This window comes from Ailuropoda melanoleuca, chromosome 17, assembly GCF_002007445.2.
Source record: "Ailuropoda melanoleuca isolate Jingjing chromosome 17, ASM200744v2, whole genome shotgun sequence".
Taxonomy (NCBI): Eukaryota; Metazoa; Chordata; class Mammalia; order Carnivora; family Ursidae; genus Ailuropoda; species Ailuropoda melanoleuca.
In genome coordinates this window covers 20,486,451-20,505,336 of record NC_048234.1, presented here as the reverse complement: position 1 = coordinate 20,505,336, position 18,886 = coordinate 20,486,451, and the positions used below count along the sequence as shown (strand labels likewise).

The 18,886-nt window shown below is 42.5% G+C and overlaps 1 protein-coding gene across 1 annotated transcript in view; it reads right to left on the bottom strand.

The window, feature by feature from the left end:
* The window catches only part of GLIS3 (GLIS family zinc finger 3), a 454,999-nt gene that overhangs the window by 55,646 nt on the left and 380,467 nt on the right, over window positions 1-18,886 (bottom strand). The window contains 1 exon segment of the mRNA XM_034647147.1: window positions 9,120-9,264. Coding sequence (XP_034503038.1) covers window positions 9,120-9,264 — 145 coding nt within the window.

Sequence of the window (18,886 nt, the reverse complement as noted above, 5' to 3'; positions counted from 1 at the left end):
AGGGAGGATAGGAGTGCTGGGTGGTATAAGGGGTTTGGATCCCTTCAATGGAAATAGCTCTGCTGTGACCTGTTGTAAATATTGGGCCTTATAAAAATCTCTGTAAACCCATGGGCTAGAAGACTACTAAAGTATCCGCTAAATCTAAAATACTACGGTGATCAAAGAACCTATATGTGTCGGCAGACTTTTATTTTATTTTTTAAAGATTGATTTATTTATTTTGGGGGGGAGGAGCTAAGGGAGGGGGAAGAGACAGAATCTCAAGCAGAATCCCTGCCTAGCATGGAGCCTGACATGGGGCTCAATCCCAAGACCCCAAGATCATGACCTGAACCGAAATCAAGAATCGGATGCTTAATTGACTGAGCCACTCAGGTATCCCTATATTGGTAGACTTTTAAAACAAAATGTGGTCAAATACATGGAAGCCACGAGCTTCCCTGATTTCACTCAGTCATTGACTAATGCCCCAGCTGTTAGTGGAAAGCAGCATTTGGCAATCCTGTTATGTAAAAGGCCAGACACTATATATTTTAGGCACTGCTCAAAAGAGGCAATGTTCTCAATTCTTTGAACAACTGCTCTCACCTAAAAGCTAATAGTCTTTTTTACATTTTACATTTACAAACCTTAAAAACATCCTTCACTCTCAGGCCATGCAAAATAGGAGATAGGCAGGCCATATGCAGCCCATGGCATAATACATTATCTGTTGCAAGTCAACTACTAAGAACGATCTATGGAAATATGGAGCCATCTATGGACTATGGAAATATTTTTGAATTATGGAAACTAAATTTGAAGTAAGCAAATAAGCCAAGAATAGTTTTCTAGACACCTTAGAGTATATTTTCAGATAAGTGTATTTTGACGGTCTGGAGAGTCTATTTACAAAACGATGTCTGGAAGGACCAAGGCTATGCCTCAGCAGGGCCGACACAGTGATGGTGTAAAACTGCGTTGGGTGAGACCACTAGTCTTACTTCTTCCTTCCTTCACCTACCTCATCCTCACCAATTCCCTGATGATTAAACTCTCTTTTCACCCAAGCCCCTTGGCACGCTGTATGAGCAGCCCGTGTGTACTTCCACTCTTCATAGCAATGACAACGAAACTTCTGATTCATGGATCTGGGAATAGGGGAGCTCTGAGTTCGCATCTTGACTTGAATTCTTCTCAAAAGGAAGACTTGATCTCAAAACAGCAATTTTTGAACCCCAAATGGTAGGACCCAGAACTAAAAGGAATGCAGGGAAGGGGTTCCAATCTCTGTCACAGACATGGACTGAGTCTGGGGGTGATTGTAAGCGAAGAGGAAGGAGCCCCTGACAGCTGCACGGAGTGTACCCAACTCTTCCATGTGGTCCTCGGGAGCTGCTATTCTTACCACCGACTCATGGAAGGGGAGAAATAACCTCCCCAGAGCGGAGAACCAAGACTGGAGCTCAGGTCTAGCTCCACGTCCTTCCTGCCATTGCACACTACCTCCCCCCAAAAAATGAACAGAAAACATGCTATTTTTGAATTAAAAAAAAGTAATACTTATCAAGACACAGTTTGACATTGTGATTTTTGGGGCACTGCCACCCAGGTAATGGGCTTCTGATTCCAATTTGTTTTTCTTTAGAGACCTACAGGACATTTCCTTGACTTAAAAGTGTTATGTGAACGACTGAATACACTGATCAAATCCCCCACTTGTGCAGGCTTCTGTACTGTCCCCATTTCCTACATGGACGTGAGGGATGATGCTGGGCACCTGTTCCCTCCCTGCTTCACAAAACTCTAACAGACAGTTTCCTAGTATTTGGATAAAAGCAACAATAACTAGCAGATGCCGAACACTTGCGGTGTGCTAAGGACTACTGCAAGCACTCCGTATGTCATTAAACCCAGCAACCAACCTCAGGGAGAGAGAAATGAATTTGAGCTGGAGAAGAAGGAACATTCCCACCTATAAATGTTCCACCTGAGCACACACTGCTACACAGATGGTCAGAGGTATTGTATAAAACACGGCCAATGATAGGACCTAAGAAAAGAGAATACTAAATACTGTCCCTCCTCATGTTCGTACAGATATAACCCCAAACTGTCTCAGAACTTCAGAACTATGGACCTTACATCCTTACCAATCACACAACGTCTACAGGGGCAGCTGATGCATTACGGTTTTCATTTCTCAGAGAAGGTGACAAGCACCCCTGTGGGCCCATCTGGGGAGCAAGTTCCTACTCATGCTGAAGAGAGTTGTCCCCCTTTTCCTCTGAATAGTGAACACACAGTTCGCTTTCTGCAGACCCTCCTAGAGGGGGGACCTAGGACTCTCATGGAACCCCCAGGGGAAGGCTGCGGCGAAGATGATAAATCCACAACCCCCTGGGGACACGGTTAGGTGTTCACAGAGCTGCTGGACCCAGCAGAAACCGGCCATGAGCAGCTACATGGAGAGAGACCAGGGTTGGAGGTCAAGAGGTGAGGCCAAGGCAGCAACCAGAAAGGGTGTCATGAAAGCCAGCACCTCCTCTGCACTTCCTAAGAAAACTGATATGACGTTAAGGAAGAAGCCCTAACTTCTGAGGTGTTGGTGCCAGCTGGGAAGGCGGCCTTGATGTTGTGAGCCGTGGCCACGCAACTGAGTGGGGCAGGCCGCTGTCTGACAGTACGGGAGACACGATAAAAGCCAGCCTTCGGTCACGTGGAATGAGCCAATTCCACGATGCCCTCTTTACTCAGTGCCTGCAAGACGCTTTCTTATTACTGTTAACAGTAAAATGCAGCAAGTAATATCCAAGCGGATTCAGGCATGTCCTTCACTTTCGAGTTTTACGATAGTCACATTTATTTTCAGTGCTAAGACAAGCGTCAAAAAAATGAACTTTCACCATGTGAACGACAAGCACCCTGAAAATGCCCACTTTCCCTTTATTCTTCACGTGAAAGACACACATCTACCTATTTCTCCTTTTCCTTGGAAAGTCAGGACTTTGGACCCCGAAATCTGGCCCATAACTTCCTAATCACGAAACTATTAACTCCTCATTCCAGAAATTCTGTCCTGAATTCTCTGTCTTGCCATCTGTTTCCCAAGACCTGCTTGTGGGTACACTTGGAAGTACATGCAACCCTTCTTTCTCACACTCGTTTGAATACTAGCAAAATAACATCAAATCAGAACAGAAGAAATAACAGTGTAAAGATAACCAAGACTTTGCTCAATGGGAATAAAGTTACAACCAACCCAGCTTTACTTCTCCACAAGGTGTGGAACAATTTTTGCTCATCCACAAAAAAATTTTTTTACAGCAAAAACCTGTACATATTATAAAACTGAATAATTCAGCTTAATCTTGCATGAAAAACTAACATGAATACAAGGGAGTAAGTGGATATGGGAAATTGAAGCACCAAATTAAGCAGCTTGCAAACATATAAAGTCATTAACATTAGTTGCATACATACAAATGTGCCCTGTGCTGGCTGGGAATCACAATTTTAATTTTCTTCAGTTGGGTAGCTACAAGATCTCACTCTTAATCAAAATATGAGAAATGCCATTATAACACTGGTGGGGGGAGAGGAGCTTAATATCCATTGATAGGTTTTCTGTAATGAGAAACAGAAACATATTACGGGGCATTTTTTTTTTCACTATTTGATTCAGTTTTATTATCTTTGTAAGTATTTAATTATAAGTACCAGAGCAACATTATTTATTTCTCATTGTAAATATATGGCATATTGGCTATAACATTAAATTGTCTTCTGTGGACAAATTTCCATCACATGGTTTTCAAGTATAAATTTTGCTCCAATTTTCCAATTATTATTTTTTAAATTTCACCTTCATTGAGGTATAACTGACATGTTAAGATTGTAAGATATTTTCAAGTATATATTGTGGTGATTTGATATACTATCTACACATTGTGAAAGGTCCCCCCCATTTAGTTAATTATGGGCAATTCTTATTGTAACTCCCACCTGTCACACCGAGATCATGTTTTGCTAGAACATTCCCACATTTTATGATCCAGAGCAGTAGTTTTCAAAGTGTGTTTCCTGGACCAGCAGCACCCAGTGTCGCCTGAGAATTTGTTAAAAATCCCTGGCAGAAATTCAAATTCTTGGGACTGACTCAGATGTACTCAATGAGAAATTCTGGGAGTGGGGCTCCCCAGCAATCTGCATTTTCCCAGGTTTTCCAGGTGATCCAATGCACACGAATGGACTGGCTCAGGGCCGTGGGAGGTGAAAGCTAGAGGTCAAAGCTATCAGTGCCTGCAACAGAGCAGAGCAGAAAACTTGCTGCCCTTTCTGATTTCTGATTTTCTTTTCTTTTTTTTTTTTAGGATTTTATTTTTTAGAGGGAGAGAGAGAGATCACAAGAAGGAAAAGGGGTAGAAGGAGAGGGACAAGCAGACTCCTCACTGAGCAGGGAGACTGACAACGCGGTGCTTGATCCCACGACCCTGAGATCATGACCTGAGAGGAAACCGAGAGTCGGATGCTTAACCGACTGAGCCACCCAGCGCCCCCCACCCCCACTGATTTCTCAATCCAACTTGGTAGATGAACCACAGATACAAGGGATGTGAAGAACAATACAAGATTCTGACAGTTCAGTTCTGAAGCAGCAGTTCAAGGCAATGTCAGAAGGGACATGGAAAAGATACTGCCAAATGTTTCCCTTTAAATCACTTCTGTAAGCCCAGTGTCTGCCTCCTTCTGGCCACCACCAGGTCCAAGTCCTTCTGTCCCTTTCTCACCTCTGGTGAAGTCTATGCAAATCACTGCTTTTGAAGATCATGCAAGAAATATCTATTGCATTTTTATAATGCTGTACGCTTGCATTTATGTAGATCATGTTGTTTGATCTTCACAATTCTGTAAAGTTTAACCTACTGGGAAATTAGTATGTCACTTTAGAACCTTCTAATAAAGTCCCTAAGTTAACAACCACTGTTTGCAAGTAGACTATATGAGACACTTTTATATAAAATTACTTCTAACCCCTACAACTCTTCAAGCCGCCCCAAGATAGCAAGTGTATTCAATTTAAAAATACAGAAAATGTATTAATACATATACCATAAATTACATTAAAATGCAACATTAACTATTTCATGAAGTATGTTAAATCTTGCATAGATTTAATATGGTGCTGTTTATTATAAAATGTGATGATATTATGAGAGAGAAGGCTTCATTTCCCAGTAATGAGGGCGAAGGGAAGGCAATGACAATGTATGACTTCAAAAATCCCTGCCCTAAAAAAAGTTTTTTTTGTCTTTGTTCAATTCTCTGTAATATCTGAGCATCGTACTTATATTTCCTCCTGAAAAATCTAACGTTACATTCAAAGTAAAAATAATTCAACAGAACTCGCAAGATCTAAAACATGATAATTATTTTATAACTCAAAACAAGGGGTACCAATAAAATCCCCCAACTCTTGCATACTTCCTTGTTCTAGCTGCATGAGCTGCTCACTCAATGGGTGGTTTCGTGGGACTTGAACATCTCAACGGCACTGGTCTCTATGATGCATTCACGGCTAAGGTCATTTACAAAGGTCATGGTTTACTGAATTGGTAAGCAGTTTTGGTTTGGAAGGAGCCATAAGTTTTGTGACCACCACAGGACAGATCCTCTTCCATACAGCATTCTCTGTTAACGAACAGACTCTGATGGTATTGCAGACTCACTCACTGTATGCTCATCAGCTCCATTTGGTTCATCGAGGAAGCCAACAAGACCTTCTGCATGGGCACTAAGCCTCAAAAGTGGCCACCTTGGTCTGCCAACTGTGAAATACTTCTCCCTCAGATGATCAGATAAATCACCCAAATTTATAGGCTAGTCTGGAGCATTATCTAGATATCTAGGGTGCAGAACTTCTGAACAAAAGGGCAGAAAATGTAAGTGAGCCATCCTTGAGAACTGCTCATCGTTGTCCTGGCCTTTCCATTAGGGCATAAAATTGCTCTCAAGTTAGCTCAGGATCGGGTCTGGGGAGCCTTGGGATTTTCAGAATAGTAGGCAAGTAAACACCTCAATTTAAAGTAGTCCCCAGCATAGCCTCAAGTGATATTTTAGCTGCTTGAACCTGGAGCACTATTTCCTTCCACAGAAATAGAAGCCTTTTCCGGCAACCCTTTCCAATCAAATTCTGTCTCATCAACTGAAAACGGTCTCAGTAAGGGAAGCCAGCACGTTAGGAGACTTGTAAGATGTGTATGTGTCAGAAATGACACCTTCCCTGTTCTCCTTAGTGCTCTGCAAACTATCCCTCTCTTGGAATCTCACAAACTGTTATTTACTAAGCCACTAAAAATTTCCATTTCAAAACCATGACTTCTTCAAACTACAAGTCTTCAATCATATGGCTTCTAAAATATCTTGGTGCCTATAGCTAACCGGCTTCTGATCCTCCATCCATACTGACTCAACAGGTTTCCATCCAAACTTTTTTATGATAAATCAATTTACTAGCACTTAGAAGTATAAGTGCTTGACAATCATCAAACAAATATTTTCTCAACTTTGTGTAGCAGAAGGTAAAAGGAATGGCTCCAAGTACTTTTACCATTTAGCCAAGTCTTAATCTTTGTCAAATTGCCTTAACACTTCGGAGTTTACATTTAACTAACTGATGAACAGCTTCATTTTCCTTTGGCATTTTTCACCATTTGGCTTCTTTCCATAGATCTTTGGTACAGGTCTGAAACCGGTAGAAACATGCACTCCTGGCATGTGCATTTCTAGAACTTCAGCAGGAAGATTTAACATTTTTTCTTTTGTTGTTTTTCCCCCTGCTTTGTTCTGCTCTGGGTTTGTTGTGTATTCAGCGACACAGAAAACTTAATCAATTTTTCGAAAAGGCAAGAACAAAGAAAGTAAAATAGGACCCAAGGGAGGGAGGAAAAAGAAAGAAGTAGGCAACGTAAACTTGCAGTTCTACACTGACTCAAGAAGTGAAATTCCAAGAACATAGTTCAACAGCATGGCCACCTGCCTGCTTCAAATGCTTCCAGAGTCCCAGAAACTTCCAGTCAGTCTGAAGATGCTCTGTTGACATGGGACAGCTTAGGCTCCTTGCCCATTGTGGCAGCTCGCCTGCCACAGCTGGAGGTTCAACGCTAAGAGCTCATGATCGTTTTGAAGACCAAATACAGAAAAAAAGTGTATGAACAAAAAAAGGAAATCTGTCTGGAGTGACAAAGCTGGTTTAACATAAACCTCTTATAAAACTTGAACTACACTACCAGAGGTACTAAACACACACCAGGACAAATGTGACTCCTAAATTCTGAAAGTCAGCCATACATTCTAGGCCACACACAGCGAAGGTACTAATGCTTTCCACAGATAGAGATATCGTGGCTTCCCAAACCCAGTTCCAAGGGTAAACGCGGTAAGACTAGTCCATTACCATAAACTACCTATATTAGATGTTGGGCCGGTTTTCAATCCCGTCTGGCTAGCTGTGACTCTTAACTGCTGGGCACCAGGTCTTTAGTTAGATCATGGATTTCTGGACTGCAGTAAGCAGGGAAATGCTGTATAGTCTGCTGTAAACTGATTGTTAATTAAATGTGCTAGAATAAATGTTCATATATCAAATATTTGGCAAATCAAACAGACATATGTGCAAACAAAAACGAGTCACGCTTTTTCATGTATATATCTAATACAAAATATTTATGTGAGTTGATAACATTGTGCTTTGGTATATTTCATGTGTGAATATGCACCTGCTCTCAAAGCCTCTATAAGATTTGGTCTGCCCTTCAGATCTCCTAGGGTCTCTAAGAGAAAGTTCCCAGAGCAACTGATAAAGGGCCACCACCAGTGGGACAACATTAAGGATGTCTTGATGACAAACCCTCTCAAAACATTTGCTTAGGGGCGCCTGGGTGGCACAGCGGTTGGGCGTCTGCCTTCGGCTCAGGGCGTGATCCCGGCGTTATGGGTTCGAGCCCCATCAGGCTCCTCTGCTATGAGCCTGCTTCTTCCTCTCCCACTCCCCCCTGCTTGTGTTCCCTCTCTCGCTGGCTGTCTCTATCTCTGTCAAATAAATAAAATCTTTAAAAAAAAAAAAAAACAAAAAACATTTGCTTAATGCCCTTTCCCCTGCATTGGGATCAGCTGAGAACTGTTGACTTAAAAAAGTTACACAAGCACAGCTTTTCCTATTCTAGTGTTATGCATCAGTAAGTTCTTAATTCTCTATGGCTTATTAGTACTTTTAAAAAGAAAAAACCCAGTTTTCTGCCAAAACCTGGCTCTGGAATCAGATGGGGGTGGCAGTGGGACTTGCGATCCATAGATAATAGAAAATCCCCATTGTCTGGAGTGTGGAGCTGGTGGGACTTTTGCTTTCATATTCATAGCATGACAGTAAGAGCTTTCCATATGTGAGGGTGACAACCAATTATGTTTGCACAAGTACATAATCATTATAGAGAGTGGAAAAGGCACAAAAATCCAGGCTAACAAAGTAAATGAAAATAAATAACTTTCTAATTGCATATTAATCCTTTCCTATTTTTCATTACATAGATGAAATTTTCCAAATATAGAATCACCTATTCTTCAAACCCAGGCAGAAGGACGCTGGTCTGGGAGTGCCTTCCCATCCCCCCCTACCCCCCAGTGGCTGACAAACCCTTCTTACAAGGTGGCTGACTGATGTGAGATTTTTCTTAGAGACCTGGGGCTTCCTTTTGAAATGCAAACATGACAATAACTGTTCCATTAAGAAATCCACATGCAGCCTGTTACTTGAGTAAGGGGGAAACATTTCCTTTGGGTCTAAATCAAGTTAATAAATTTAAGATACCTGGGAGAGCCGGGTGCACTGGCCTTTTGGCAGTAGTCCAGAACTAAGAGAGCTAATGCATTATTTTACTGTGTTTCTTTATGAGAAAAAACAGTCTGCTGCCAACTCAGCTCAGGAATCAGATGGGAAGCAGGGAGGGGGCAACTTGCAGCTCATCGAGAAAGCAAAATACAGATGATCTACCCATGAGAATGTTCTCATGTGAGCGTTCCCTTGAACCAGAGCGAAGGGCCTAGCAGAGAACAGCTGACGCGGCCTCTGCTGTGGTTACCTGGATAGAGGTCAGGCCCAGGCGCGGGGGAATGTCCCACTGCCCCATCAGCAGCAGTATCGCGCGGGGAGGTGGCCGACTGCAGGGGCTGCACGGCGAGGCAGTCTGGGAGCAGGTCAGGATGGAGCTCTGCACTGGACCGCAACTAAGAGGAGGAGAAAACAGAAGACACATGAGAAAGGAAAGCTGTCCCTCGGAATACTTCCCAGGAAAGGCATCACGCCCTAAGATTCAATGCAATTCAATTCACAAGTGTTTATTAAGCAATGACGGTGGATCAGGCACTGGGCTTAACAGAGAATCAATAAGATGGGGACTTCTCCAATGGCAGATGATTCCAGAAAACGCAGCTAGAGGAGGACTGGACTTCAGTCTTTGATGTTTCTACTTCTGGGAACCCAGTTTCCTATTATACTTCCTTTTATTTGTTCTGTATCTTATCAGAACTTGTAGTGATAACAAAAACAAACTCAAGTATATTTGGTCCAGATTGGAAGGTGCTTTTAAAATACAGACATAGGACCGGAAAATGTCTTGGAGATAACTGAGAAATATCCATTGAGATTTGGTGCCTATAGACTGTATATAAGAGGAAAATACATAGGTTAAGTTTTAAAATATGACGGAGCATGATTAAAAGCAAGACTCATGTCATTAGCAGCCACAAAACCCCAACAGTAAGTTACACGGAAAAAAAGCCCAACCTAATTTAGATCTTCATTTTATCACAATAACAAAATAATTCTTAATAAAGAGTTACATGTAAAAAAAATCATGCCATAAAAATGTAAGAATAAAGAATAGGCCAAAAGTTATCTGATCTTCTTATGAAAAAGAATTTTGAATGTAATTAGAATGGGGAAAAATCACAATGAGAGGTTTAGGGACAGAAAAATATCAATTTTCTGCTTCTGTAAAAACATAATACCTTAAAAACATAGAACAGTATTTGTTACAGATACTGCAAATAGTTAGCATCTTCCGTGTTTAAAGACAGCATATGCATTGATTTTGCTTTTATCAAGACAAAACTAAGCCTTCAGATATATGGCTGGAGGAAACCAACTCCCCCAGCAAGTATTTATGGAGCATCAGATGCTCCTCCAGGCTCTAGGACAACTGCCGTATAGAATTTCTACTCCAGAGGCAGCCGGTGAACAGGGCACAATATCCCATGTCAGCAGCAGCTAATAATGTGGGGAAGAGCAGTGCAGAGCAGGGAGACGGCTGGAACAGGAGGCACTGCAGCCTTAGGCAGAGGGGCTGGCGAAGCCTCTTGGAGAGGGCTCTTGCAAAGAGTCTCAAAAGGAGGGAGGGTGGGAGCCTTGCAGATACGTGGGGGAAGAACCCCCCTATCTGGATGGTCTGAGAAGAGTAAGACTAGAGCGACACAAGCCTGGGGCTTGGAGAAGAGAACTAAGATGGAAGCAGCGATGTGAGAAGAGTCCATTCCTTAGAACCAGGAAAGGGCCCACCAGATCACCGAAGGCTTTTAAACCTTCTCCAGCCCGGAAATTACCTTCTGTGTGAGGCGGGACTGCCTCATTGTGCAGCCCTTGATATGAAGACAAAGATTTTACAAAGTAGAAATAGAAATGAGAATAAATGATGTTCAGCACGTTTGCAAGGAAATGCAAAGTCAAAACTTTTTAAAAAACTTCTCAGACTAACAAAACCTTTAAAAAGGGAGTGGTGGTGAAGGTACAGTGAGAGAGGCATTCATAAGCGTTGGTGGTGGTAGGAGGAATACTGACACAAACTCTCTAGATGGTATCTGGGAATATTGCTTCAAGACCCATAACTGAAATCATTTCATCTTAGAACCTGTCTTAAGGAAACAGCCAGAGAGGTGAAGGAAGATTTATACCTGATGTTTTAATAATACAGAGCATTATTTCTAGCAATATCCATAATTAGGGAAGGTTATTTAAATGTCCAACTAGGGCTAATAAATGATCTCACATCAATCTGATGGATTATTATGCAACCATTAAACCGAAGTCCATAAAGATGAAAGCAAAACACAAAATTATACATACAGAATGATCATTATATAAAACACTCAGACAAAATACTGTAAGGAAGCATTATAAAATCCAGTATTAAAACTGATTTTTTTTCCCAGCAGCAATATTATGTTTTTTTTTTTTTTTAATCCTTTCCCCTGCTTTCCAAATTTTTCACATTCCAGTGATGTGCTGGAGCTGGCTCGCACCAATCCAAGAGTGCCGTTCGTGTGTATGTTTCCCAAATTTTCCATGCAGTGATGGCAAACTGAGAGCTTGAAATTGGTCATGATGAGAATATTTACACCATGGAAATTAGCAAATGCTACAAACTGGGCCTTTTTCATCTGGAGAGCCAGATGTTGACTACACCAGCACTCTACAGACAATGACTGTGACCCATACTCTGATCACAAAGAAAACGAGAGACACACAACAAAACATCAGTAAGTTACTACTCTGTAACTTTAGCGTTTCTTGGATCTCAGCAAGCTCCGTAAAGAGACAACACATGTCCAGGTCTTAGTCCAAGAATATGAAAATGGCATAGTGACCCTAAGTATTAGAGAAAGAGCATTTAACACATGTGGTGAGCTAGCCATAATTACATTTCAATTTCCTCAGCTTTGCCACATTGCAATCTCTGACCAAGACCCTCTGAATTAATGGCTAACCCTCTCAGGGCTTTTGGAAGGTATGTTTGTTATTTTGGTACTAACCTAACACATGCCGCATAAGAAAAACTGGAAAAAAATCAAGGCTTCGAATGAGTTCTGGTGATCACTTTTAATTTATATTTCATCGTTACAATGTGATCTGGGGCCCATATGTTCTACTGAGCATGGACATGAACGTCTCTCTGCTTTCTATTACTCTAGGGTTTTACAATGATCAGTACTGATGCCATCTTTCCAAGGAATTTCACGGCCATGGACATTCCCGGAGTCAAAGGCAGGCAACTCTTCCATAGCTTCAACAAGTACTCATGGTTTCTGAGAGTGTGATTTCATACGACTTTGTGGGGAACGTTAATTTGGTTTTCTCTGGGATTAGGCATGGTTCTAGAAAGCGCTTCTTAAATCAAACAAGCCTTGGGGAACTTATACGTAATTTCCAAAGGAAGGCCATACGCATAGGAATGCAGTAATGATGTGTAAGTTTAGTATTATCCTCTCCCTCCCAGATTATTAGACCAGGAAAGGGCCTTCCAGATCATTTATGGCTCTTAAACTTTCTCTAGTCCAGGAATTATCTAAAGGATGAGGCAGGAGGATATAGCAGGATCTCCTGGGAGGGATGTCCTTCCATATGATAGTTTTATAGTTGGAGTAAGAAACCCAACTATTTATATACAACAAATTACGTACTGTATGTTTCAACATCTTCTCAGCTGCTAAGAATGTAAAGAAGATAGAAATTTTCCCAATGGGGGATGATCTCTAACTACGGTTCTCCAATCCGGGCACGTAGCAGAATCACCTGTGGGCCCTGCTGCAGAGCTACTCATCAAGTCTGGGGTGCATTTCTAACAAGCTCCCAGGTGACGATGACGCTGTTGGTCTAGCGACAATACTTTCAGAGCCACTGGTCTCTACAAATCCTGATGAGGAGAGCTGAGATCTTTCTGGTTAGGGGAACAGGAAATGGCTTGTAGAAATTAGGAATTATAAAAACCAAACTGTCTTTAAGACACGGACCTCATGTAACCATTTCTTATTATGTCTCCCTGCAGACCTCATCATGAGAAATGGTTACATGAGATCTGTGTCTTAAAAACAATTTGGATTTTTGTCTTCTTTCGCGGGTTTATAAAAAGAGCTAAAAAAATTTTCAATACTGTCTAATCACCAGCCCGTAGGAGACAGCAAAGAACTTGCCCTTTAAGGAAACTTTATTGGTCTTTACAGAAGGAAGTGACATTTGAACCCACTTATCACCAGTTCATCTACTTTAAAGGGCTGGCTGCTGTGTCGCACAGCACCGGGGACCTTGCCTTACACCGCAGTAGGTGAATGGCATTGCCATTGTTCAACTCTGCTGCCCTAACCAAACCCCACGAGTTCCAGAGTAGCTCTTCTGTACCCTTCTCATTCATTCACTGAAAAAAAATACTTCTTGGGCCTCAACCATATGCCAGGCACTGTTCTAGTGGCTTGACATACACCAGCAGTCAGAGCAGAGAAGATGCCCCCTGAGGAGCTCACATTCTAGAGGCACTGAACAGCAAACAAACTAACCAGATAAGTAAATTTCATAGAAGATGGTAACTGCTATAGAAAAAAGAGAAAAAAGATCAGGGGTAACTAGCCCGGGAATGCTGGGGAGAACTGTGGCGTCATTGGAAAGATATATTCAAGCAAAGACTTGAAGGAGTTGGGGAAATGAGCTGAGTGCCTATCAAGAGGAAGACAGTTCTAGAAGGAGAGCTCACAGAGGACTGCCTTGCTGTTGGCAAGCATCCCATTCATCGTCGGCTGCACACCCCTTCGGCCTGGGATGGCCTTTCTTCTCCCAATGCAGCTTATCCAAGACCCAGTTTGTGGCCTGCCTCCTGAGTGGAATCTTTTCTGACCAGGCTGGCCCACAGTGGCCTCCATGGTGCAGGGAGGGCTGCAGAATATTTGCTTTCAACAATCCTGTGATTGGACCTGTGTTTGGGGCTTTGTTTCCTGTGATGAGTTTAATCTGCACAATTGTGTTATAAAGCCCACGAGGACCTGGCTGACTGACTGCCCTTCAAACTTTCAAAACTCCCCGGGCCTCTGGCAGGGAGGGCCCGGCATGGGGATACAACACACAGCGCCGATGAGATCTGTAAGAATGATACATGATGCTCTATCTAAAGGAAGTTACAATCTCTAGTGGTATGTGGCTGTGTCTAAAAAATACCATGTGGTCCTGTCTTAAGGACCTCCACTCATGGAGATTTTGAAAAGATACAGATAATCAGAAGTATGGCACAAAGGCTGCTACTGTTCTGCCCAGATCCCCTCTGATCCCTTTGATTAGCTCTGTGCTGACCCCTCCCCCAGCCTTGGTGTGCCTGTCCCCCAGCTTCTGTGTCCTTTACAGCCAACAGCCAGCAGATCACTCCCCACCCAAATGCACAAAGGAATCAGTCACTTGTGCCCGTTTGCCTATAAGTGGGACAAACTCTGAGACGTGCGTCATCTCCAGAACCCCATATGGGGTCCCTCCTGCCCACCTTCTTCCCCTTCCCTCATTCCTCTCCCAGATTCTCCTGGGATCGCTTCTTTCATAACTCACACGCACCTCAACCCTTGGCTCACCATCTGCTTCCAGGAGCACCCAACTTAGTAAACATCCCAAAGTTCACATGATGTGGCTCAGGAATGCACAGAGCCCCACAGCGGCACTCACGGGATGCTCAGAGGCACACTGTTTCCTTCTCTTTGGGTCCCGCTCCTCCCAGACACCAGAGGCACAGTAAACAGATGATTATTGGAAGTGGGGTGGTCTGGGCCATTATGGATAAAGCTAAAAGCATATCTGTGGAGTCCAAGTTAAACACAAAACCCAAATTTACGAGAATACTCAGCATTCGAAGAGGCCTCAGGGGCCACTGGGGCCAAACCTTCATCGTCAGCATGACTCCCCTACAGCAACCCTATTAAGGGGCTCTCAGGCTCGGCTTGACTCCTGGTAGTAGTGAGCCACTTGCTTCTTCCTCTTGGCGCTAAGCCTCAACTTTAGACAGTCCTGATTGTCAGGAAGTATTACTGCATATGGAGTCCTGATCTAGCTCTTAGGATTTTTAGGGCTGCATACATCCTTCTGTTCATGAACATGCAGTCAGGTTCATGGACGAACTAGGAGGAAATGAGACATCTCCAAGTCTCCAAAACCAATCCGTGAGTCTTGGAGTGTTAATGATCCTGGGCTTCAATGACCCATTCTCAGGTTTAGTTTCTCAGCCTATCCAGGTGCAAGTAAACACATTGGCTCCTTAGCTTCTGTACAATCTCCCATTATAAAATATGTGTTCCAAATGATAGTTCTTCAACGTTAATAATGAAATCACCCATCAAGGCTCGACAAGGTTCCTACATTTGGAAACCTGAGCTGCTTCTCCAACAATGCAGGGATTTTTCCTAATATATAAAAACAAGGCACCGTCAATTGTGATTTGTATTTGTTTTTTGTTCAAGACTATTTTGTTAATGTTTATAAGCTCTCGAAACAAGAGACGGAAATTCTACTCCCGTCATTTTCTCATTTCAGATATGATTGAATAATCGTCCAAGATTAAGTGAGTCAAGTGGAAATAATTAGGAAAGGGAAAAAGGCCCAGATTCTTCAATTTTCAGTTCCATTACATTTTCTTCCAAAAGCAAAGGCATTCTGTTAGTCTGAAGTGAGACATACTTCCAAAGAAAACGAGGCACAATCAAAAGGCTTTTGTTTTCCCTTTCTCCAACGAGCAGAGTCTATCTGGGCTGCGTGTGTGTATGCACCGCCTTATAGGGATTCCTTTGTTCTCCAGAAATCAAATGCCACCAAAATATGTTTCTGAAGAAACTCAGCCAGAAGGAAAGACAAGTAGGATTTTTTTTTTTCCAGAGGGTTAAGGTTTAGTACCAGAACATTCTCATCAAGCATTCTCCATGACACTTTGAGCAATGTGGATCTTGGGGAATTAACTCATTGCCGAAAGCCTTAAAAATAATTACAATGAATTAACCTATTCTATTAATTACAATTAATTTCCAGTTGAATCTAAAAATTCTCTCTCTAGGGGATTCCTCAGCACTGACATTTATGAAGTGGCTTTGGCATATCATAGGTAATTAATCTCCAACAATCTGCTATCAAATTCATTTCCTTCGGGAGTGACCAATTTACAAAAAGGAAAAGAAATGATAATGGAGACATAGAAAAACAGAACTGGAAGAAACCTCTTTGGAAACATGAAGTACTGGCCAATTGGGCACCTGAATTTCTGTAACAGGGGATACCTATCCAGTTAGCAGTGACTCCAAAGGCCAAAAATTTTACCCATGGCTGATTAATGAACACATCAAAATACTTGCATAGACGCACAGGCTGGGGTGTATCTCAGTAAGAAACACGAAACATCCATTCCAGTATAACAGATACAACAAAACTGCTGGCTATTCAGTCAAACATGCTGATTGAGGGGAACTGTTCACAGAAACAGATGTCAAAGTAAAAAGGGACTGGGGTCCAATCTTCCCTTGAGCCCGCTCTACGGCAATGCTGTCCCACAGAACCTTCTTCCATCACAGAAGTTCTGCTCTCAACTAAGTAGGAGCCACCGGTCACATGTGATTAATGAGCACTTGCAACTGAAGAACCACTTTTAATGTAACTTAATTGAATTTTAATTAATTTAAATTTAAATGTGTGGTGTTACTGCATATCCTGGTGGCAGCTTAGCCTTTGTCTAAACATCTTTGACAACTCACTTCCCTACAACGTGGTGCCCTCCGTTGTTAAATACATCTGATCATTAGAAAATTCTGCCTCAAGCTGAACTGTAATCTGCCTCCCTGCGATTTCCATGCCCAGGGATGGGGAGGGATCTCTCCCCTCCACCCGCAGACCACACAGAGCAACTTTGCTCATGGTCTACTTTATGGCTCTTTTAATATTTGAGAAGCCGCAAACTGCGGTAGCATCACTGGATTTCAGCCCTGAGAGGAGGCTAGTGTGTCGGCCCTCCCGCAGCAGTGTTTTGTCCCAGGCTGAACATCTACAGATTTTATATAGATAATAGGACAGTTAAGCAGGAGGAGTTTGGGCATTTTAGCTTAACAGACTGTGGTTCAGTGACTGTGTGAGCCTGGGTGGGTACATTCACCAGCCCGCCTGCAGTTTCCCTTCTGTAAAATCAGGATGATAGCACGGAGCTACCTCGGTTATTCCGAGAAACGGTATAGACTTAGAAAGCATTTAATAATGCCTGGCACATAGAAGTCACTTACCTGAACTGTCAGTCCCTGCTCGCCAGTGTAGCATTTTATTCCACTCACTCCTCTAAGTCCTCTTGACACTGGACCTCACGGTGTGCAAATGCGGAAATGATATCCTAGTACTACTGACAGACTGAACTAGCATCTGACCCAGACAAACACATCCCTTGTTCTGGACTCTCTACTTCTGTCAATGCAACCTAAAAGAATCAGAGCTTTTTAAAATCCATGCTACATTTTCATCCATCCATCCATTCCATTTACTGAGCCCTCACCACGTGTCTAAAACTGTGCGAGGCCTTGGAACTAGAGCCCTGCACAAGATATCTCAGGTCCGTGTCCGGTGGGGTTGACAGAGTGGCTCAGATAAAACTCACCACTAAGTAAACTCCCAAGGTCTTTTTCCACAGGGGAAGCTCGGTATCGCCAAAGGCCCTCTACGTTCGGAAGCGAACTCTGTAAGCGCTACTGGGTGGCACAGTCTCTCGGCTGTGTGTCACTCAGCGGGCGACTTCATTTCCCACTCAGTGCCATTTGCAAACTTGACCAAAATATTCTCTGGCACCATAGGACATGTGCAGTCTCTGGCAGAGCGTGAGCTCTCTCTATAAAACAGCGCAGTCTGACACGAAGCCGTTCACAAGCACTTCCAAGGCAGCTTATCTCTGCTACAGAGCACGAGAGATAAGAGGGTAGGCTCTGGGCCCAGAATAGCTGGATTTGAGCTTTCGTGTCCTTACTTATTGAAATGTTAGACAACGATAAAACAAGTTGTTAACATCTCTTTAGCTCAGTTTTTGCTGTATGATGTGGGTAATGCCCCCTAATTTCCAAGGTTGTTGTTAGTGGTAGGGAACACAAGACAACGTGAGCTAAGTATTTCACTAACGCACAGTATACCGCATTCGATCAATGCCAATTACGATTTCTATTGTTACTTTTTTTTCATTAATATTCAGTGTGGAAGCACCGTAACACTGTATAACATGTACTTAGATTTTCTTTTTCTCCTATCTATTGTTTAGTTGTTTCTCTCTCTTTCCTTTTGTGTCAACCTCTTCCTTTTGCATACCATAGTCTAGCAATATGACAAAGGGAAAAGAATGGGAACTTTAGGGTCAATGGATCAAATTCAAATTCAAATTCACAAGCCCAAATTTCAGTTCTGCCACCTATAATAGGTGGCCTTTGGCATGATGTTTAGCCTCGAAAGGCTTCACTAGTGTTCTCTGCAGACTGGGGGTGACAACACCAACTCGGTGGGGTTATTATTACACGACAGGACCTGAGGAGAGTGGCTTGTGTGGTACGTAGTTAAATTTATTTTTCTCAGTAGAAACAATTATGGTTGCTAGGAAGGATACCTGTTAGAATCCCCTGGGGTCTTGTTTTTCCTCAGAAGACAGAATCTGGGGCCAAATGGTATCTGGATTGAGATGTTAGCATAATTTTTGCACATGAATATCACCATGAAATTATTCTATCTCAGAAGAATGTAGCTAGCTTTCATTCTCTTAAAAAAGTCCAAAATATTAGAAATCAAAGCCAACCACAAAGCCTTTTCAGAACACTTGTGGGATGTTAATACCTCATTTCCACGTCCCACTTACCCAAGTCGGTACTGCTATCTAACAATCCTGCACAGACCTGGGGTTGAGTTTTGAAAGGATGTTGAAATCAGAAGGGCTCGCAGCTCTGGATTTTCTGTATCGCTACAATTGTAAAAACACCATTTTCTTCTTAAGTCAATAGTATTCTAAAACTGACACCAAGAATCTTACAGGTTTTTTTTTCCCCCCCTGAGTGA